Source organism: Lutjanus erythropterus, chromosome 6 (genome assembly GCF_056507025.1).
Source record: "Lutjanus erythropterus isolate fLutEry1 chromosome 6, fLutEry1.hap2, whole genome shotgun sequence".
NCBI classification, from domain to species: Eukaryota; Metazoa; Chordata; class Actinopteri; order Lutjaniformes; family Lutjanidae; genus Lutjanus; species Lutjanus erythropterus.
Window position 1 is genome coordinate 25,352,091 of NC_139322.1, and position 22,722 is coordinate 25,374,812.

A 22,722-nucleotide genomic window follows, 5' to 3' on the forward strand; every position below is an offset into this window, starting at 1 on the left:
ATGAATTGTCTTATCACTATTTGCCCTATTAATAATAGCTAACATTGCTTATGCCGTTTATTACCTTCTATATTAAATCTGCTATTGGCTTTGCATGTAAATGCTGAAAAAGCTAAAGCTTAATAGAAGGAGACTCAGAACTGCAAGGCTTCTGTAGGTGTGCTGATCTGGCGAGAGTTAGCATGCCACTAGGTTAGCATGCTTTGCGCTTGTGTTTCTGTTATTTTTCAGAATGATGGGGGTGAGGCAGCTATTTGCAGGCTCAGACCAACTCAAGTTGGACCTTGAATATCCCTTTTTAGAAACATGACTTTTAGCTTGTCTGTCTTCGCCACCCCCAATACACCCTCATCATTTTCTTACCATTCCAGCCTTTGACTCAATTTCGTAAGCTTCTTTTCTTGACAGTGGTCTTTCTGCTTTTTGTTTTGTTTTTTACTAACCACCCGCTGCAGGTGACAGTGCTCAAAGCTTTAGAATGGCACAGGGCTACAGAGGGAAAGGTGCATGATTTTAAATTTCTAAGTAGTAACTACTTAATGTAGTGGCTGTTTACCAGAGGTGTTTGTATATGGAGTTAACTAACTTTGTGTTATCATAGTTTGTTTTAAATAGTTAGTCTGCTAGTGTGCCTTCTGTTGTATTGTCAAAAATCCCTAATATCTTTTCCCTCCTGCCCCTCTGTGTTAGTAATCACTGTAAATGTTGTTTTACTGGTCACACTTTATAATGACCATCATTAATGAAGGGTAACTGATAGTTGATTAAAATGTAGCTATTTGTTCTTTTACTGTTAACAAACATTCAAATAATGTTAATCTCTGCATTATAAACCATCAGTTAAGTAATTGTTAAGTTTACAGACATCAGTTGCAGACATAACTATCCAGATAATGTTTATAGACAGCACATTCTCACTCCCAACTTGTGAATTATGACATTTTGGTCAGTGGCACCACGGCTCAAACTATGATGCCGTAGGTACGCACCCAGTGTCAGTTCTGCATGTGCAGGGCTCTGTGGTCAAGTTAGCCATAAAAAAATATGCAATGTCTGTGTAGACTTTCAAAATACAGGCAAAAAACTACTTGGTTAGGTTTAGGAAAAGCTGTTTGGGTTGAAGTAAGTGTGTTATTTACACAAGTTCAAGTAATGTCATGTACATAAATATATATGTGAGGTATAATAATCATCACCTGAACTTTTTAAATGCTACCCAATTAAATACCCAATAATTTTATAAAACACTAATTATTAACCAAACAAATTATTTAATATTACACCAACTAATGAATAAAGTGGAATAAGTATTAACAAGTTTAATTAGCTATCAATTTATTATTTATTAATGATGGTTATTATAAAGTTTTACTGTCCAGGATAAAAGCATACATTTTGCTGTTGTTATCCTACTACAAACTGAACTTAGTTTAGTAGTGCAGTATTTGATACATGTCCTATTGCTCTGGAACATGAGAAGCCTATATTGCCAGTGTCAGATGCTATCAGCACACTCTAGATAATTTCAACTCTACTTTTACTGGACATTTGTTTTTTGAAGGCACAGCCTGTGTTACCTCAGAGGTCCTTGTGGCCATTATATTGACATGAGCTGCCTGACCTTTCGTGAGGCTGCAGTGGCTCCGTTGTGGTGGATGTGTGAGTGTGAGTGTGAGTGTGAGTGTGAGTGTGAGTGTGAGTGTGTGTGTGTGTGTGTGTGTGTGTGTGTGTGTGTGTGAGAGTGCGAGCACAGTGAATGAAACTACTAGACTGCGGGCTGAACTTTGGCAGCATGTGTCAGCGACTCTCATCTGTCCTCCCTCTGGACCTTCTTGCAGTCCCCATCCCTCCCATCCTGTAGTTGATAAACTGATAGCAGTTTTCACACAGTGTGTTCTCATTCACATTAAGAATTCAAGACAAAAGAAACAAAATGACATCGCCCTATTCCTCAGAATTGTACATACTAGAAATTAAGTGCTCAGAGTTAATTGCTCTGCACTGTAATTCTGGCCCACGTAAAAACAGCCCTCTGAAAACTCTCTAATAGAGCACACGCTGAAATGTAATGCATTTTCTCTGCGAGTAGAGGAGCTGGAGCAAGCATTAAACTACCTGGAGTGAAAACTGCTACTCTTTGTAGCTGACCATTAAGCTGGGTGTTTGTCTTAACCCTTTGACGTACAATGCGTGTCTTACATCGGTCTTCCCTCCCCTTTGTCCTTTCTCTTTCCCCATCTCTTTCTCCCCCCTCTCTCTTTTCCCTATTTGATATTTGGTTCCTCCATTTTATGTGGTTTATTCCCCCTATCCTGTCCTGGGCCTATCCCACCTCTCTCTGTGTTATACCCTTTCTTTCTTTCTTTCTCCTTCTTTCTCTCCTGCTGTTGGCTCAGACCTCAAAGACATTCAGAACAATAAGCATAGATACTTGATAGCCTCAGAGAACCAACGCCCTGGCCATTTCTCCACAGCACCTATTGGTTCCCTGACAGCATCTCCATCCTCTGGCTCACTGTGCAGCCAGGTGGGCCCTCAGTCAGTCACCAGCATCCAGGAGCGCATCATGTCCACACCTGGAGGAGAGGAGGCTATCGAAAGACTCAAGGTAAAGTTTGCCTGTGTGTAGACTGCAGCAGTCTTCAAAGTCCCACAGCTCTCTTCCCTTGACTCTAGCACTTATAACTTAGTGCTTTAAAAATATTATAATTGTTAATCAAAATATAAAATTTATCACATTGTTTGTTTTAAACAGTATAAGAAAATGTCCCTTATTAAACCAAAGAAAACATCATAGCACCTTACAGTCAATGCCCAACACTGCACACAATAAATTAGAAGTTAATCTAATGTCAAGATAGCTGTTGTTTAATTTTAAGCCCACACACACAGCCTTTAATCGAAATACATTTAGCCCATCAGACCTTATGTGGCCTCCCAGCGTTATATCTCTCACACTTGCAGTACACCTCTCACTCTGTTGATAAGGGAGCACATAGAATGGCAACAACCAGCCATGAGGAGCTGCAGTTTCCATGGCAACCATGGTGCCCAGTCTGTCTGTCATCCAATGACGTCAAGCACCAACGCACATACAGAGGAAATTGGACCAAAATAGATTGTGTCTTATTGGCTTTTAGCTTTAGTAGTGAGGCACATAATATTCGTGTTCTCTTTCTTTGTGTCCGAGCTATTTTAGTGATATAGAAACAAAGATTGCAGTGAAGGTTACCTTTACCTTTATTCTTATAAAAGCTGTCATCATTGTCAGTATGGCCAATATAAGCATCCATTATTTTGTTGAACTAAGATGACTGTATAGTGCATCAGTAAACCTTTACAGTAACAAATGTCACAGAATATATAAATATCCAGAAGAACAGGTATCTAAGTATTTCACTGCTTTTAGACGATGAACAGATTAAGTGGCTGTACTTGATGGTTACTAAAACTTCAACTAACAAAACCAGAAGAGAAAATCCAAAGTTATGGTATAATTGCAAAAATATACAGCAGTATGTTACACTTCCCCCCTGGCTTTCAGTTTTTATCTCTGAGTAAAAACTTTCTTTAAAGCTACTGCAAAGCACTGTTGTATTTTGTTGATTTTGGAGGTCCCTGTGGACAAAAGCAGTTGTGTTTCCCCTACCATAACCACAAAATATCAGAACTAAAATTATCTAAATAAAAATCCCCTCTTGCTTCTTTTTAATTGGCTATTAAAGGAGAATTCAACCGCTGCATAGAAATAGCCAGTTGTCTTGCATGTGGTCTTGTTAACACTCATGTAGGTCATAGAGACATCACTAATAAACTGAGACTGTTTCATAATCAGTTCAAACACCGTATAGTAGCTTAAATAAATGAAAGCATATAAACTTGACCAAGAAAGCATATTTTTCACTAGTATGAAAACTTATGAATTCAAACTGTGTGCCCATTTTTACTGATCTAAAAACTGCTAATAGTTTAGATAAGAATACACTGGTTGTTTCTTCCTTACACATTTCTTTTGGTGTTTAGGAATCAGAAAAGATCATTGCCGAGCTCAATGAAACCTGGGAAGAGAAACTGCGGAAGACGGAGGCAATCCGCATGGAGAGGTCAGTATTGGCAGACAATGTCTGCTCTTTTCCATCTTTGTTTCGCGATGGGGGAGACGCATGTCCTATGTGTGCATCCACCCCTTCCTTCAGTTCATCTGTGTCCTGTCAGTGTGAGACAACCCCCCATAGCTCTGTCTCTGTCTTTTCACCCCTCTGTGCTGTCTGTCTCACTTTCTTCACCTATGTGTCTCATTTCCCCTGCACTCATTCTGTCTATTTCCCTTCCCTCCTCTGTCGTCACACTCTGCTGCACAAACACCCCTCTCTCACACCCCTTTCTCCCCCCTTTACCCACTCATCTGTGGCTGCAGACGTCAACTGTGTTACTGTCTGCCTATTGAGTCTCACTGGTGCCAATCTCTGCCTGTTGTCATGCCACAGATCACTTGCTGTAATGTTGCACACCATCACTTCTCATCCTCTGTCTCTTATAAAGGCAATTTTCTGTAAATAAATATGCACAGTTATTGTACATGTTTCTATTTGCAAGAGAGTATGCATCTACAAATGTTTTTCCTTCACTACAGGGAGGCCTTGCTTGCAGAGATGGGTGTGGCAATCCGTGAAGATGGAGGCACTTTGGGGGTCTTCTCTCCTAAAAAGGTAGAACAAACATGACACACAAGTACAGACATTGAAGGTGGAGGACTGTGTTTCAGATTTCCCATGGGTGGTGATGCACACACTTCCACCATCACTTCCTCACTTCTGTTTCCCATGATATCTTTTTTCCATGAGAACCCTCACTGTGTCTACACTGTATTTTCTCATCAGTTGACTTTATCATTTTGTCTGTCTTTCCACTCTTTATCTGCCTCCTTCACGTATTCAGCTCAGCCATGAAATGCAATTTGATGAGCAATTTGCTTTTCCCACCAAGAAGGTTTGTTTAATTGAACTTGCAGACCTTTCGTGCAGTAGATGTACCTCTTAACTGAGTTTAGTTAAAGGGGAAATTCACCACCTTTTGTGTAGATGTCCAGTCAGTGTTGATGGTAAATGTAGTCAATTATTGCAATAAATCCTTCAGTTCTGCTATTTTGACCAAAAAAGCTGAGTTGTCTCCACTTGTGGAGCCATGCCAGCAGTGCCTACATGTACAGGGATGCCCCCATCTATTTTTGATCGATTATCTAATTTAAATGATAATCTTTAAAACGATAGGGTCATGTAAAGATTTGACAAGTGATTGTAAGTTTCAGTATGTTTAAATATAATACTTGGCTCAGAGTAGATTATTCAAACCTTTCCAATAGTTGTTTAGAGCTATTATAGCACTATCATGAGGCTTATTAAATTAAATACAATTATTCCCTGTACCTCTGCAGCATCATTCAGTAGAGGAAGTGATATGTGGCAGCAACATGAAGAGCATTAGATGTGCTAGTTTGATTGTGACATAGAAAGTGCTTTGTTATCTTTTAATCTCTGACTGTTCAGCACCAGCTGTCACTAGATCTGCGGTGGTTTCAAATTCCCCTCTTTGAAATTAATCCCACTTTAGGCATGTTTTGACCCCCTCCTCTGCTGCTAATTCATGTTTTTTATTTTTTTCCTTTTATTTACATCCATTTGTCCTCTATTCTTCTTTTTCTCTCTTTTCACTCACTGCCGCTCCGTGGGTTTGCATTTCGTTGAGAAGCATTGTGATCTTTATACAGACTTTAATGGGGTGTTTTCCCCAAAAAAGGTTGGTGGTTTGGCAGAGTAGCTGCTAGCATTGTTTGTAGTGTTACAGTGATGTGTCATACTCCAGATTTGTCAGCAGTGCGTCAATGTGACCATTTCTTTTTTCTTCAATTCAAAATTTTTTTCATTAACTTTTCAATTTCATAAACATTATGCAGCATAAGACAACACATTACAGTGAGTCAGTGAAGAACAAATGACAAAGCAAATGTGACAAAACAAAACAGATCTTGACACAAGACAGCTTTAGAAAAAAAAAGAGTTCAAAGCATTTTTGCAAGTAAAAAGGGATAAAAAGCATAAATAACCTAGAATTACAACAGAAATGAAGACAATTTCCCCAAAAAGTTATAAATATTTTCTTTCCTTTATGTTTGTTTTTTATGTTCATTAAAATATAGACCAGGCATCATAAGACTTTGGTAATCAATGCCTTTGCAATTAATGTGAGAATTTCTGTCCATGTTCATGCACTGTTTGGCCCATCAAGTATTGCTGACAGGTCATCAGCAGTGTTTGATATGTATAACTGTACCCAATTGATTAACATTTTTGTAATAGTATACTTCTAGCACTGTTGATTATTGATGAAAGTCATTTTTTTTTTTTTTTTAATAAACTGCCTTCTGCTTATGTTTCATCTATAGACTCCCCACCTGGTTAACCTGAACGAGGATCCTCTCATGTCAGAGTGTCTGCTCTACTACATCAAAGACGGAATTACAAGGTAACTAAAACCTGAATGATGACACTGAAATGCTCCAGAGGATATGGAGAAGTTTGGAATTCCTCCCAGGCAGGGTCTCTGAAACTACTCTGTATTTAATTTTTTCCTCGTTTGATGTTAAGTAAGGGGGACTTTCAGAGTCAGAGGAAACTGGCTTAAAATCTGCCGCTGATCACCAAAAGTTTCACCGTCTAAAGTTACTTTCCTCCTCTTTTTGTCCTTCTGGCCCCCTCAGTCAACTATTCCTGTTGAATATTTTGTTACAGTCGCGCTCCAGGGGGACAATAATAGATGATGGAATTACAGATGAAAGAAATTGTAGTGCTTTAGATGTGCTGGTTCAAAAAATATTGGTCCAGCGGTTCCATTTAACTTCTGCCACTGACTTTTTGTTGAAGTGGCTGCCAATACAATGAGAGGGCAGTGGTCACTCTCTCAAAATGGCCTCTGTGATTGTTTCAGGGTGGGTCAGGCTGATGCTGAACGACGACAGGACATTGTTTTAAGTGGCGCTCATATCAAGGAAGAGCACTGCATCTTCCGCAGCGAGAGGAATGCCAATGGAGATGGTGAGGCAACATGTTATGAGTTTGACTGGCGTGTGCAAGGATGTGTATTGAAAATCTGGATTAGTTTGAATAAGGCAGTAGTTATCCAGAAATAATATATTTTTCCTGGTGGAATTTAAAGATTTGTACCTGTAGACCCTAAATGTTTGCAAAAGCAACCTGAGGCACTTTGTTAATGGATGAAATTAGTGTATAAATATAGACTCTGAATTTATCCTCTGTTTCTCATGAAAACATTACGCTCTAAATGTCAGTAATTACAAAGTACTCTGGATGATATATTGAGCTTTGCAGAATGAGTCACTGAGTATTTGTTGGTGTTTTTATTTATTTATTTATTTTTTTTGCTGAAGTTATCGTCATGCTCGTGCCCTGCGAGGGATCAGAAACCTACGTCAATGGCAAGCGTGTTGAGGATGCAATTCAGCTTCGTTCAGGTACATACCTCATTTTTATTATTAAAGTTGCAAATAATGTGTAAATGTGTTTAATATCTAAGCAGTCCAGGATGAGATTACTCATACTAATTATATATAATTGAATGCATACAATGGGTTTTTGCTTGGATCATAGTTATACACGATGTTTCCTAGCAGTCCTTGTGATTTTCTTAAAAAATGGTGAAAAAAAACATTGTCAAAACAAAAGTTGGAGCTCTTACATTAAGATTGTTCATTCGGCACTAAAGGACCAGTATCTTTGCTAATTTCATGCCCTTCATGCTATTTCTTCCAGGTAACCGTATCATTATGGGGAAGAACCACGTGTTCCGGTTCAATCACCCAGAACAGGCCAGAGCTGAAAGGGAGAAGACGCCATCTGCAGAAACCCCCGTGGAGCCTGTAGATTGGACCTTTGCTCAGAGAGAGCTTCTGGAGAAGCAGGGAATCGACATGAAGCAGGAGATGGAAAAACGGTATGCAACTTTACAGTCGTCTATAGTAGTCTTTCTTGAATTGCGAATATGAATTTTACAGTATATAATAAATTGTGCTGTCATTTAGGCTCACTGAGATGGAAATCTTGTACAAAAAGGAGAAGGAGGAAGCAGACCAACTTCTGGAGCAACAGCGACTGGTGAGTTCAGTTAAGCTGAAATTTAAAGGACCAGTGTGTAAGATTTACAGAGATTTATTGGCAGAATGTGGCAGAAGTGGAATATAATATTCATAAGTATGTTTTCATTTGTGTATAATCATCTAAAAATAAGAATTGTTGTTTTTTTTGTTACCTTAGAATGAGTCATTTATACCTACAGGGGTTAAGGGTCTCGTCCATGGAGGGCTGCTATGTTGCGTTGCCATTTTCTAAATCAGGCCAGTCATGGCCTCTGTAGTTTTCCTACAAGTTTGGAAGGGGAGGGCGAGGCAGTATGTTTTCAATCTGCAGGCTGACTGCTAGATGCCAGTAAATCCTACAGACTGGTCCTATAATCAAACCCACTTAATGAATTTTAAGGCCTTGGTCTGTTTTCTGTAATCATCATGTTAGAAGGTATAGACAAGTTAGTAGTAACTGCAGATAGGGCTACACAATTAATCACAATCAAATCGAAATTGCAATATGGCCAAGTGTATTATCCATATAGCAGAACCAGAACCAAATCAGAATGTTTTGAGAAAAGAAAAATGCATGAAAGACTGACATTATAATGAAGTACTGTAGTGCTGCAGAGATGCCCTGGCCTACAAATCCTGTTCTTCAAATGAAAGAAAGTCAGTAAAAATTCAAACTGGAATGCTGAAATGATCATTCCCACTAATCCTATTGCATATCACAATCACAGTTTCAGTCAAATAATCGCAATATGACTTTTTTTCACCATATCGTGCAGCCCTAACTGCAGACTGGGTTTAAAAGATATTAAACCATAACTTATTTGATGTTTTTGGAAAGTTGGTTAAAAATTAAAGGCAGTCTGTTGAGAGATTCAGCTAGTTTGCAATATTTTGTGTGTGATTTTGAGTGAAATGTACATCAGGATATGGAAGTCAAAGTTAAAGCATGGTTTTTCTGTGGTCAATTTCAATTTGAGAGCTAGGTTTTGTATTTCATTTGGTCAATGTAAATCCAACGAGTACTAATTCTAACTCTGAGCTCTGACACTTTTGAGATGTGTGTGTGTGTGTGTGTGTGTGTGTGAATCACTTTTTTACTCTTAGCGCATGTCTGTTACTCTTGCATGGAAGTTTTTCTGGTTTGAGACAGATGAGCTTTTACTCGCCTTCCTCTTGAGTTTTAACAGATTTGTCTGTAGAAATTTGATCGAGTGAGAATTAGATCATAAAGCTTTCCCCTTTCCAAATCCTGTTTTCACTTTTCTTGTGTCTTCTGTAGTGGATCTGAATCTTGCAAAACAGCAACTTAGACCTAAAGTTGATTTGATATTAAGATCAAATTTGATTTAAAACTGATTAAACATTGGTCAATATTGAAACACGCTGCCTTGTTTTGATAATGCAACGCTGCTTTTGCATGGTTCATGTTAATAGCATGTTTTCTTAACTCCTTCAGTACTGGTTCTGGACTAAGTTGCAGTGTTTGCTGTTGAGCTGGTCAACTTTGAAGTGGCTGTTGATTTGCTTGGATTAGATTTCTACTCTAGTTTTCTTGCTCTGTTTTGTCCTGAGTTTCATCTCTTCAATGCAGTTGCTGACACATACAATGCATTGTGATAACAAAAAAAAATCCTGCTGTAGTTTTTTGACAGATAGTGACAATGTGGTTTCTCATTGACTTCTTTGGCTACCTCTGTTTGCTAGCCTTACCTGGCATCTGTGTACTGTAGCACACTGAGGACATGGCTCAACAACAGAGTTATCACTGCTTACAGTTGAATCAGTGAATCACAGACCTCTTCTATACTCTGGTGGTTTTATGTGCAGAGCTACAGGCATAGGGTTCAGGCTCCCAACATGTAGATACAGTATCATACACAGAACCTGAATCATCTGTCCCAAATGGTTGTGATCTGTAATGTACTTTGTCTACAAAAAATGAGAAACTGCATTTTTTTCCAACTAACATCTTTCTTGTAGTGGATTAACACTTACCTTCACTTCTGCCTCTCCTCTCTCTACTGGCTTTCTGATCAACTGCAAGAACACTCTGTTTTCTAACTCACCGCTAACACTAAAGCCACTCAAACCTTCTGGACTAAAGGGGGAAAGCTCCAAAAATCCATCTGCATGCATGCCACTGTAGCATGTGTTGGGATCCAGCTTTCAAATCACAAAATTTGTCGATTAAGAAGAGGAATATTCCTAAAACAATACAGAAGTGCTCCAATCAGCAACTGTCCTCTATTGATATTTCTTTTCTAATCATAATAGACATGCTTTACCTTTTTACTTTTAATATCAATATGCAACATTGGGAACAATATAGTAAAAGCTGATAATCCCATTTCTAAAGTGAAAAGCCCTATTTTTAACAACAATTGAATGTTTTAATGAATATAAATTCATCATATCCATTTCACCATTTCACTAGAGAACGACAAACTGACAAGAAAGTCAATGGAAGCCACTGTTTGTTGGATTTTCATTTGTTTTTCTATCTTTATTTTGAATATAATTCTGGGAATGTGCATAATTCTGGAAATCGCATGTTGCCATACATCTTATACAGTAATGATGTATGCAAAATATCAACATTATTGCAGTGTAATAGTCGTCTCTGGTAAATATCCTAAATCTCAAAATCTCTGTCGAAGCTGAAATATTTTATCATGATTAAACTTCGACTTTACTCATGGTTGAAGTTCCCATGTTGCATATTCATACCTTTTTATTCATTCTTTTTTAAAAAGCCATCCTTTCATCCTCTCTTTGATTTCCCATTTTAATTTCTCCTTTTTTTGGGAACCATTTGGTTTGTTTCCTGTGTTGTTTTCTCAAGGATGGAGACTCTGATAGTGGGGATGACTCTGATAAGAGGTCTTGTGAAGAGAGCTGGAGACTGATCACTTCCTTGAGGGAAAAGCTACCCCCCAGCAAACTACAAACCATAGTGAAAAAGTGTGGATTGCCCAGCAGTGGGAAGAGAAGGGAGCCAGTTAAAATGTACCAGATCCCTCAGCGGCGCCGCATCACCAAGGACTCCAAGTGGGTGACCATCTCTGACCTGAAGATCCAGGCAGTCAAAGAAATCTGTTATGAAGTGGCGCTCAATGACTTCCGCCACACACGGCAGGAGATTGAGGCCCTGGCCATCGTAAAGATGAAGGAGCTTTGTGCAAGCTATAGCAAGAAGGACCCCAACGAGCGGGACTCGTGGAGGGCGGTGGCTCGGGATGTTTGGGACACTGTCGGGGTTGGTGATGAGCGCATTGAGGATGTCATCACCAATGGGTCTCGACCAGGAGGGGCTGTCATGGATGACCTGAAGGTGCACATTGACAAACTTGAGGACATCTTGCAAGAGGTGAAGAAACAGAACAACATGAAGGACGAGGAGATCCGTGCTCTCAGGAACAAGATGGTCAAAATGGAAAAGGTCCTTCCACTCATCACCCCAGAGGGCCAAGAAAAGCCTCCCAGCGGAGGCACTTCATCTAGCACTGCTGTAACTCCAAGCCCTCGAGAAGCAAAACCTCCTGTTCCTACAAAGTCTGATGGAGAGGATGTAGATTCACAAATAGGCCAAATTGCAGGAGATGACTCCTCCCTAAAGCGTGGCGGCCACATGCGCTGGATGCGCCAAGAGCAGTTGCGACTCAAGAATCTCCAGCAACAAGAGATCTCCAAGCAGCTCCGCCGGAATACTGGACCACATCGCTTTATACCCCCAGAAGACCGTAAGCTACGCTTCCCCTTCAAAAGTAACCCTAAGCACCGCAACTCATGGAGCCCTGGCACTCATATCATTATCACAGATGAACAGGTCATTGAGCTAAAGGTGCCTAAAGAAGCTGTAGAGGAAGAGGAGGGAGAAAGCCAGGGTGAAGATAGAGTACAGTCTAGAGAACAGCTGGCTGCTTCTGTTATCCAGGTCACTCCCCCATTGCCGAGTCCAGCAGTGCAGCGCAGCAGCAAAGACTTGGAGCAAGGTTTAAGCCAGGGTCACAGACATAACTATAGGAACAACCAACATCAGCAGCCGCACGAACGAGGCCGCAGCAATTCTTTTAATCACCGCCAGCGACCATCTGGCTCCATGGAGTCACTGCAGCAGTCTGAAAGCAACAGGAGGCACACGCAAGCCTTCTACCAGCCCCGCCACCATCAGAACCAGCCAGCACATCCCCAGCCACCACACCATCAACAGCAGCCCTGCCACTATAACAGCGTGATGTATACGGATGGCAGATTCAGTGGCTACCAGCAGTACCATCACACTGACCACGCTAACCATCCAATCAGCTTTCAGGCACCTCCACGAATGCGCAGGCAAATGTCTGCTCCTAATCTAAAAGCCAGCAGAGAGACAACAGTCTGAGTGGGACTGAGTGGAATGAGGAACTAGTTTGATATACTTTTAGTAGGCAAACACATTACAGATCACAACAGCTCAGAATCATGTGAGTCAAACAACTCAAACTGACTGAGACTCTTGCACTTGATCAGTGTGTCATTGGTTGACCCAAAAGTATTGTATGTATTATAAAAGAGACATTTTATCATCATCATTATCATCATAATATATGGCGTTGTTTTATCAGTTTTTGCTGCATTGTGTGCACTGTCATCAGTAGCATTGGGAGAGCTGTCAGAGGGAATTGAAGCCAACAGATGATAAAGGGACTTTTTTTCTGAAGAGACATGCCATGCCTACTCTGTTCATTTTCAGCATGTGTGAAAATTCATCAGTCATGCTTTGATTTGCCAAAATTATCTTCATGGTTGGATTTCTGAGTTTACATCTTTGCCATTGTAGTATTGATTTATTGTGAATGTTTTTAGCCACTACAGTATGATCACATTAGTGTCTAATTTTGATTATTTTTGTTGTTGTAGCCCAAATTAGGAACTGAGAAAAAACACCCTTTATTTATTACATTCTGTGCACCATGTTATTGATTGTTAGGATTGAAGAACCAGTTTTACATTTGTGTTGTACCTCATAAAATCTTTTCTGTCATATCTCATCATTGGCCTAGATCTGGAATCAAAAGACCAGTATGGTGGTCAATTTAAAATCTATTATGAAATAACTTGATGCACTACTCAATTGTGTGACTGCCTTTTAAGTAGACTGAAATAGTGGTCAAAGAAGTGGTATTCAAAAAGTGCCTTTTTATGCACTAACTCTATTAATTCTGCTGTGCACTCAAACATTTTTTTCTTTATAATTCAGTGCTCATGCACAAAGGTTCAGCTAACAAAGGAAACCTCATAACTTACCTAACCAAACTAACTTTTTAGTTGTAACTAGGGGTGTCACAAGTCTCCAAATCCTCAATTCAATTTCACTTTCAATTTTAAAGTTGCGATTCAATTTAATTTTTTATTTAAACTTTTTTTTTAGCACTGATGACTATACCATTGTTGGACTATAGAGCCTTAATTTGTGATGATTAACAGATCATTGGTTTTATGCCCTGACAACTGCCATTTACATTTTTAAATTCCTCTGTAAAACAATAGAATAGTGCAGCTAAAGGCTACCAGTAAGCTTTGCTGTGTCATTTTTGAAATATTGTTTTGTTTTTCTTCAGACATGCATTGCATGTAAGCAAGAGGGACGGGAGAGAAAAAACTACCAGGAGAATCGCTGACCCTGCTTTTAATTTCAATCCAACTTAGAATTGAAATCGTGACACCTCTGGTCATAGCATACTGATTTATTCAAATTAATAGTAACCCACCTGATCTCTTAATCCCAAACTTTTTGTTTTCTGTTTTGATATATTTCAAATATGTAATTGCCACCTACTTGTATTTCATTATTTTGCACTTCAAGTCATATATATTCTTTATAATTAGAGAGTAGTCACAAATTTGAAATTAATCTATACTAAAAATTTTATTTTTTAAAACATCCCTTACAAATTACCCATAATTTTATCTATTGATATATTTTTCTCCAGGATTATTTAATTAATACTTGTCTTCTGGAGATGACTAAAGCCCTGTTGAATATACAACTCACTATGCTGAAATGCTCGGAGCTGAACCGACACAACCCTTTGTCAAAGTTTCACTGTAACCAGTCCAGAATGTTGAAAATGATTTCCCTTCTTTTCCTGTGTAAACCACACATCATGAGCTGAGCTCTGTCTCACTCTTAAAAGTTACATTTTGGGTTTGTGGTTCACTGAGTAAGCACAGAGTTCACCATGTTTCTATTGGATAATGTCCTACAGAGTGTTGTCATGGTTCCCAAAGGCTCGCCTTAAAAAATGTTGGAGGGAGGACAAAGACTTGAAGTGTTTGCATAATGTTATTCGGGGAGAACTATCCATGTCCAATGAGATTTTGAGGACTCCCTCATTTTAGCCACATATTCACACAACCTGGATAGATCTATTAGAGTGATGGTCTATGAAATCACTTGTTTTTTTTTTTTGCTTATTTTCTTTAGCTGATGCTTATTTAAACTAGCAGCAACTCTGCCTGTCGTTCTGTCCTTTCCTTGCTGCATTTGTAGCTTTAAAAGAGTCCATTAATTATTACATTATAACACCAGATGGCCTTCAAATCATTTTAGAGAAATAGTGACACAGCAGCATGGGAGAGACCTTTGAGTACTATCAAAACTGAATGATGAAATTATTTTCTGTGTTGTATACTATTAGTTTTAACGGTATATATTCTGCCTTACTATGTTGTAACAAAAACCAAATGATATAATGACATATGCAAGTCTATTCTCTCCACCCTACGCCTCATGTCTTTGACTATCTTTGCATGCAACAGCCTACATTTCTTCATGCCTAATAGATGCTCCATTAACAAATGTTATTTAACATAAATGCATTGGTGGTGCTGCTGATGGCGACCAGGTAAGCTGGAAAGTATTCAACATCAAAGGACAATGTACAGTGTACTGTTCTTTTGAAATATACAAATGTGTCTGTGTGAGGTCTCATTTCAAAGTGTTTGTTAAGTGTTGTGCGTCTGCTTTATGAATCTGCATTATCAAGTGCCTCATCATGGCTGTGTACCAAGTTGTTTTGCTCCTTGATCAAGCACCTTGTGCAAACATACAGAAAATATGTGAACACTTGTGTTCATAGGTTTTAAAAAAGCATATACTGAATCCCTGTGTTGCTGGAGGTTTATTTTCAAACTATGACTCAAATAAAATGACATGCTCCAAGTGCAGCTATTTGTTATATATGGGTGGTATTTGTTTTTCCACTTCCAGTTAAGAGAAAGAGTTAGATCACTACATATATACACAACATCTTGGGTCAGGTATTGTGGCTGAACTATTATACAGTAGTACAGAATTGTATTCATCGCAGTTGCAGAAAGCCTTCTTGTTAGCCATTCCTTATTACTGTTATTTAATACTGCATGATGGACAGTGACCCACATATATTTGAAACATGGGATTGACTTGTGGGCTTTTATCTCATTTCATTAACATAACTTAAGTAATTAAATTTAGCCCCTGCCATTTTTAAACTTATTTAAAAATTTAAATATTTGTGTTCTGAAACTGCTCCAGATAGTACATTGAATGGTACATTATGATAAACATTGTTATACAAGATTACATGGTGGCCAGAGGTCCTTAAAATATCTTACATTTACATTTGTTTATGAAAGTTTAAATACATATTTATTCAGTGCTGCAAGCATGGCCTGAAATTCACTTAAAATGCCTGTGCATTTTCTCTTTGGCGAAGTCAACAAAAGTTGAATATTGGCTAAATAATGCAAAGGAAATATTGCCAGATTAATATTGTCCAACTCCACCAATATCTGGCAAAAGATGAGCTAAAAAGTGGGGCAAACATGAGTCCAGTCTACACAAGGAAGTTGACTAGATTCATTTTGACAACAGACTGTCAGTAGACTAAATGAGCCATGATGACTTGTACCATTTATTTAAAATCCATGACTAAACTATAAAACAAAGAACCACAGTAGTAATATTGGGGTCTAATTGACTTTAAGCATAGAAATTGGGAATTCTACCTTCATATAGCCTAATTAACGACAACTGACTACTGTTTGATTAATGTAATTGAGGACAAATATATATATTTTTCACACTAATAAACATATTTGGACAAATGTTCTTGAACTCAACCAGTACTCTTTCCTCATATTTGATTTTGTTTTGTTGCAAAATTACCAAAAGTCTTAAATTTAACCAACACCTTGTTCTAGCTTCATGCAGGTACTGAAACCACATTCAGTAAAGCTTTATTTCTGGATAACTTAAGGTTGTTTGAAGGGAGATAATTCAGCTTTTAGCCTGTTGGTAGGAATTCAGCAGGGAGGAGGTTAATGTCAAATGAAAAGGCTGCATTGTCTTCCCAGAAGACACTGAACAAACAGGATGAGGTCATCGGGACCACAGCCTGTCCTGCTCTGATGATGATGGCGGCGGGCGCCCCTCATTGGATTACAGTTGACTCAGCTCCTACCAGCGCCTCTCATCTTCCACCCCAACCATTTCTCTCACAATATAAGATGATGTTTCATTGTTTATTGAAGTTTCATTTCCAGAACATTGTGTACTAATGTCTAGGGGAAAAAAAAGTTTATCATACATTACATTGGCTTACAAATTGAGCTACCAACTTAATTACAGTATATAGAAAATAGAAATTGCTATTTATTTTATCTGCTTATTATTATTTACAGAACTGTTCAATAATGTCTGCTTTTTAGTTCTAAATTGTATCCTATGTTTCGTTCTGAACAAGTGACTAATGATTATTGATTATTGTCACAGACTTTCAAGTAATCTATAACTTTCACTGCTAATGTTTTACATAGAATACATATAATATATAAAACACCGTAACATGTAGTGTATTGATATTGATCTGGAAAATTATGTACATCTCATTACACAGTTTATGTAACTGTGTAAAACCTCTTTTATGTCTGACTATTTTCACATCCTGCATCATTCAGACCAGTAACCAAAGTGTTAGATATTTGTCTTGAACATAGAAATAAACCTCTTGTAGTATTGTGAAATTTCAAAGTAAGAAAATGTGAAGTAATTCCACAAAATACTGGGTGAGTATTTTGCGTTGCATGTTGTAGCAGCTGATGGACAGATGTCCATGTTCTCTTCCCTGTGTGTTGGTGTGCAGGTGTACGAGAGCAAATTGCAGGAACTTCAGAAACAGGTGGAGACTATTTCTCTGGTAGCCGAGACACCTGATGAAGAAGAGCTGGAGGAAGAGGAGGAAGAGGAAGGTAAATCTTCAGGCCTGCAGATATATCTTTACTTATTTAAGACACCCACCCCCAACACACACACACACACATATATATATTTGTATATATTTTAAAATGAACTAAATTTTTTCTTCCACATTTCCTGTCCAGAACGCAATCTACTGGGATGTGCGTATAGTTTTTTCTGTTTTATAATCTAAAGACCATAATATCAACTTCATTAAAATTAAATTGTGGTCATATTAGGGGTGTCACGATTCTCCAAATCCATGTTTTGATTTGACTTTTGATTTTAGGTTTTGTTTTGTTTTTTAACACAGACAGCTATGCTATTGGTAGACTTTTAAGTCTTGATTTTTTCAAGATCATTGGTTTTATGCAATTTCATTTCCATGCAAGGTATTCTTAACAAAGAAAACTACAAGCTATCAAGTGATAAACCACCATTTTGGGGGGGAATTTAACACAATAAGGTCATATGGTCAAATTAAAATAAATTATTTAAAAATGTAATAATACTGGAAGACACGTGCTGCTTTTGATTGCGATCAGTTTCAATCAATTTTCAATTTAGAATTGAAATCGTGACACACCTAGTTAATATCGCCATACTAATTGCTCATTCAGGGTCAAACTGGTCCATAAGTCATATATCCTCTAATTCCTAATAACATACCACTACTAATGATAAGAAACAGCTTTCATGTTTTAGCTCATCGACAAAATAATGATAAATTACAACAATTTTCCAAAGCAAGCTCCTGTTCAACATCTACTTATCTGCAAACAGCCACTGATTTATATGGTTTATAGAATAACATGAAAGTGACTCACAAACTCACTTGAGATTTATAATCCTCCACAGTAAACATTTTGTCTCCTTTAGTGACACAGTTTGACTAAAGGACAAATCAGCTTTTTGTCTGTTTCTGACTTAATTGATAGTATAGTCCTAATTAACTCCTGTCTGTTGATTTTACCAGACCGTCAACAGCATCAGACTGATTAACTATCTTGTTTGATCCGTGGTCCGTTTGTCTGTTTAGTGCCTTTCATTTGGGCTGCTGTGAAAGCCTACAATTGAACATGGTGCAGACTCTGGTGTAGTTAGTTTGTGGAGTGAAAGCAGACAACCAATCCTAACCAACAACAGGATCTTATGATAGAAGATATTTGATTTTACCATGATTTCAAAATCTAAACTACGACTAAAAAATCTTGTGAAGGGCAGATACACTCCTCTCACTCTCTCTGAACAACGGTAAACAAAAATCTCAGCTATTCTTCTCATGTTTTCTGCAAACTCAGTATACATAATTATACAGTAGAGCTAACAGACGCAGCACTGCAGCACACTAGATTTTAAATATAGTGTCTCTGTGTGATACGAGTCACAGTATAGCGTAGGCTACAAGATGCTTCTTTTTGTACTGTCTTTATCTGTTAGTCATTACTCATAACATGATGATACTCACAACCACGATTGGCTAAGTAATGCTTATAATTGGCTATTTCTTTGTGAGCTCTTAAATATACATACCAGAAGCAATAAAGTGCTGCAGAAACTTGCATCAGTTCTGTAAAACCTCATGTTTCCTCCTCTTGGCCATATAAACCAAACTACAGGTGTGAAAACACTCAGACCTCGCATTTAGTCTTTTCTCATCTATCCACGAAATACTGCGTTTAGTCAAAATAAAAGTATTCACTGGAATGAAGCTGTTAATCAAGTTGAGAGCAAGTTATTATCCGTATCCCTTATTTTGGTAATGGCATGAAACTTATTTGCAATTTGAAGACACACTGTACGTATTTTGCACAAGAAACAACACATTTGCTTCATGTTTGTTTTGGGGGCCATAAAGTAGTGCCTGTAAATTTAATGCTTTTCTGCAGCTGACTCTGTAAATTCTGATGTTGTAGCTCCCTGAAAGGTTTTCAGCACATTCACTGCTCACAAGAAATATTGACTTAAAATAAAGGTGACAGCTGATTCCTCTTGATGGATCACCCAGAACTGCAGGCAGTAAATGTAAAGTATATCAGATTTGTGGTTGGGCTTAAACAACTAAAACTGGTATGGTCCTTTTGGTTTAATGTGGATTCACATTGTGCTCATGTTTATGCGTGCTAACGTCACCTCTGTGTCATGTCTCCCTGCAGTGCCCTGGACTCAGCATGAGTTTGAGTTGGCTCAGTGGGCCTTCAGGAAGTGGAGGTACCATCAGTTCACCTCCCTCCGTGACCAGCTGTGGGGAAATGCTGTCTACCTGAAGGAGGCCAATGCCATTAGTGTGGAGCTAAAGAAGAAAGTAAGTAAACAATTATATGTAGACATATATTTCTTGACATTGTTAATAAAACATTGGGGGCATATTTGATATGATTCTTTCCAGTTTAACACACTTCAACAGATATTTATGTGGTGTTCTGATATCTGCTGGTAAGAAATCCATAATGAGGCACTGGTTGCTTCCCCAATCCCCCAACAATAGAGGAATTGATATATAGCTGATTAGATATTTACAAGCAATTGAAACTTAATTTGTGCAGCACAAAACAAAAGAGTTTCAGCCTGATTTATTGACAGACCTACAAACAAATTAGACCTTCTAAAGGAGCAATGTTAAAAGCTGAATGAAAAGTGTGAGTAAAGCACAATATAAAATTGGTGCTTAACTTAATTAAGTGTGGTGAAAAAACAAATTCTCCTCCAGTACTCAGTAGAACAGGTAGCCTGCTTTGGACAAAATTTGATCTTGGTTTGCTGTTGTCAAAGTTGTACCACTTCACATCATCTTTGTTCTTGGTGGAAGCAGTACAGTGGCTTCCACCCATCCTGCCGTAGTGGTTAAATGCAGCGACACAGTCCAGAATTGGGGCTTATTAGGAACTCTGACATGTCCAGGTCTCTGAGTGGGAAATCAACAGGGGAGTCCAGCTTATCCCTCATATAACAACTGTAGAAGAAGTGTTTTAGATGGACTGCCAGCACCAGCACCACAGGTCTAGCTTAGTGTCCTGTTGCTGTGGCCAGGTTACACTTTGCACAGTACAGTGGGTCCTATGACTCACCCACAGAGCACATTAGGTTCCAGGATGTTCGACTGTGAATCGAAATGAAGGTGTGACAACATGATGACGTCATGAAAGTCACCACATTAATTAAGATTTCCATTCAGCCTGTGACGCTAGTGATTTTTTCAAGTGGACACTCCACTTGTATGCTTTTAGATAATGGAGAAGGCAATCCTTTAAATCATCCAGAGCCAGGTGTTGATTCATTGTCACAGAGAGAAATTAAATTATGAATCAAAAGCTGGTCTGCTGTGATCCACCCTCCTCTTCAGGAGACCAGTGTGATTTATATTCTTGTCCAGTTCTCAGTGCTACATGATTGATGCTGGAGATCTGTCAGAAAGACATTTTCAGATTTCACATTTTATTTATCTTTGGCTTTCTGTCTGCAATTTATGTCCAATGTTGTTAATTGGTTTAACATTTTACCCCCTAGAAGATGCAGAGAAGAGGGTTGTATGGATTTGTTTGACCTTTCAACCTTGGTATATCAGGCCCGCTATATCTGCAGTAAAATACAACCACTCCAGAAAAGAGAGCGAGACAACAAATATTGAACAACACTTCAGAGCTCGAAGCCGTGATCCTTCAAATCAGAACTGTCTTTTTTTTGTTGTTGTTGTTTTTTTATTTTGTGTGGTGTTGTTTAAATTCTCCTTCTTTTCTTCCTCAACCACCTCTCCCATGTTTCAGGTCCAGTTCCAGTTTGTCTTGCTCACAGACACACTGTACTCTCCACTTCCCCCTGAGCTCCTGTCGCCAGAGCCAGAAAAAGAGCGTGACTCCAGGCCGTTCCCCCGCACTGTGGTGGCCGTAGAGGTTCAGGACCTGAAGAATGGAGCCACACACTACTGGTCCCTGGATAAACTCAAGTAATGCCCCATACCACAACTTAAACTGGTTTTAGTTCGATCTAATGTGAAGATCTCTGTTTTCTCAATCAGCCTGCTGTCAGACCATTTCTCACAAATAGTACAAAGAAATATAACAGTGAGACTGACATCTGTACATCCATCAGCATCTCTTCTTTCCAGTCATTACATGAGCCGAATAGTGTATTCTTTCTCTGCTACTTGTTAATGTTGAATGCACTCCATCATTGTTTGCAGGCAAAGGCTGGACCAGATGAGAGAGATGTATGACCGTGCTGGAGAAATGGCCTCCACGAACCAGGAGGACGGCGAGGGCACTCTGACAGGGAATGACCCCTTCTATGACCGCTTCCATTGGTTTAAACTTGTTGGGAGGTATGTATTGTAATGACGTATGTTTGTGTTACCATAAATGATCACCAAATATCTTGTTTGAATGCTGTTTGTTGTGCTGGTTGTAGCCTGTGCGAGTAACAGGTTTTGTTCTAATTCGATTATGTTTCACTCAGACGGCATTTGTGATCCATTCATTATAAATGTGCCTATGCATTTGCTTTCATTCCATTTTTCATTTTCATGGTCAAATTCTGTTACACAGAATCAATTTTTGTAATTAAACAATTTGTAACTAATGTGCATCAGTAATATCACATGTTTTTGCATCATGTTTTATCCAGGGTTTCCACAGTTCCTTAAAATCTAAAATCCAATAAGCTAAATTTTAGGCCTTAAAATGTCTTAAATATGATTTTGATAGGTTTGAAAAATTGCCGGGATTATCAAGTTAACTTTATTAACTTCAGTCTCACTTTAAAACGTGTTTTTTAGAAAAAAATCTCTTTATCACACTGAAACAAAACTACAAAATGAAACCAAAATTGACCCACTCTGCAATAAACATGTAATAACATCATTAAATTCAGCAACTCTATACAATGAAGACATGTGAGCTGTTTCAAACAATGTTCCCTGATTCATACATCGCTTACCTTTTTTTTGCCAGAACTGATGTGAAGTAGGTCTTAAATTGCATTTATATACTATACAAGAGCTTAAAAAGCTTTAACATGTTGAAACCTGCAGAAACCCTGTCTATCATTTGTTATTTTGTTACTCATCCTAAATTTTCTTTATTTTCTTTATTTATTTTTTTTCATTTTTTTGTAGTCATGTTTATCATTTGATGTTACATTTGTGTATTTTATTCCCTTGATTTCATGTCACTTAGCAGTATTCCTTTCTTATTTTTCCTTGTCTTATATTCCTTCTTCCTTTGTGTATTTATTCATTTTATTTGACATCATATTTTTTCAAAAAAAAAAAAAAATCATAAATTATGTCATTTTCATTAATCCACTGTAACATTTT

General features: G+C 38.2%; 1 protein-coding gene across 14 annotated transcripts in view; it reads left to right on the forward strand.

Moving 5' to 3' along the window:
- Positions 1–22,722, forward strand: part of kif1b (kinesin family member 1B) — an 88,575-nt gene that overhangs the window by 30,941 nt on the left and 34,912 nt on the right. For 7 of the 14 annotated variants that reach the window (XM_084721352.1, XM_084721356.1, XM_084721363.1 and 4 more), the window contains 12 exons: positions 2,397–2,608; positions 4,024–4,103; positions 4,634–4,709; positions 6,443–6,522; positions 6,985–7,091; positions 7,445–7,528; positions 7,827–8,007; positions 8,096–8,168; positions 17,317–17,422; positions 19,568–19,716; positions 21,176–21,354; positions 21,592–21,729. In XM_084721352.1, the coding sequence (XP_084577478.1) occupies positions 2,397–2,608; positions 4,024–4,103; positions 4,634–4,709; positions 6,443–6,522; positions 6,985–7,091; positions 7,445–7,528; positions 7,827–8,007; positions 8,096–8,168; positions 17,317–17,422; positions 19,568–19,716; positions 21,176–21,354; positions 21,592–21,729 (1,465 nt within the window). Of the gene's footprint in view, positions 1–2,396; positions 2,609–4,023; positions 4,104–4,633; positions 4,710–4,938; positions 4,989–5,732; positions 5,797–6,442; positions 6,523–6,984; positions 7,092–7,444; positions 7,529–7,826; positions 8,008–8,095; positions 8,169–10,991; positions 13,180–17,316; positions 17,423–19,567; positions 19,717–21,175; positions 21,355–21,591; positions 21,730–22,722 lie in introns of those variants that run through there. The other 7 variants (XM_084721359.1, XM_084721360.1, XM_084721361.1 and 4 more) reach the window with 3 other exon arrangements.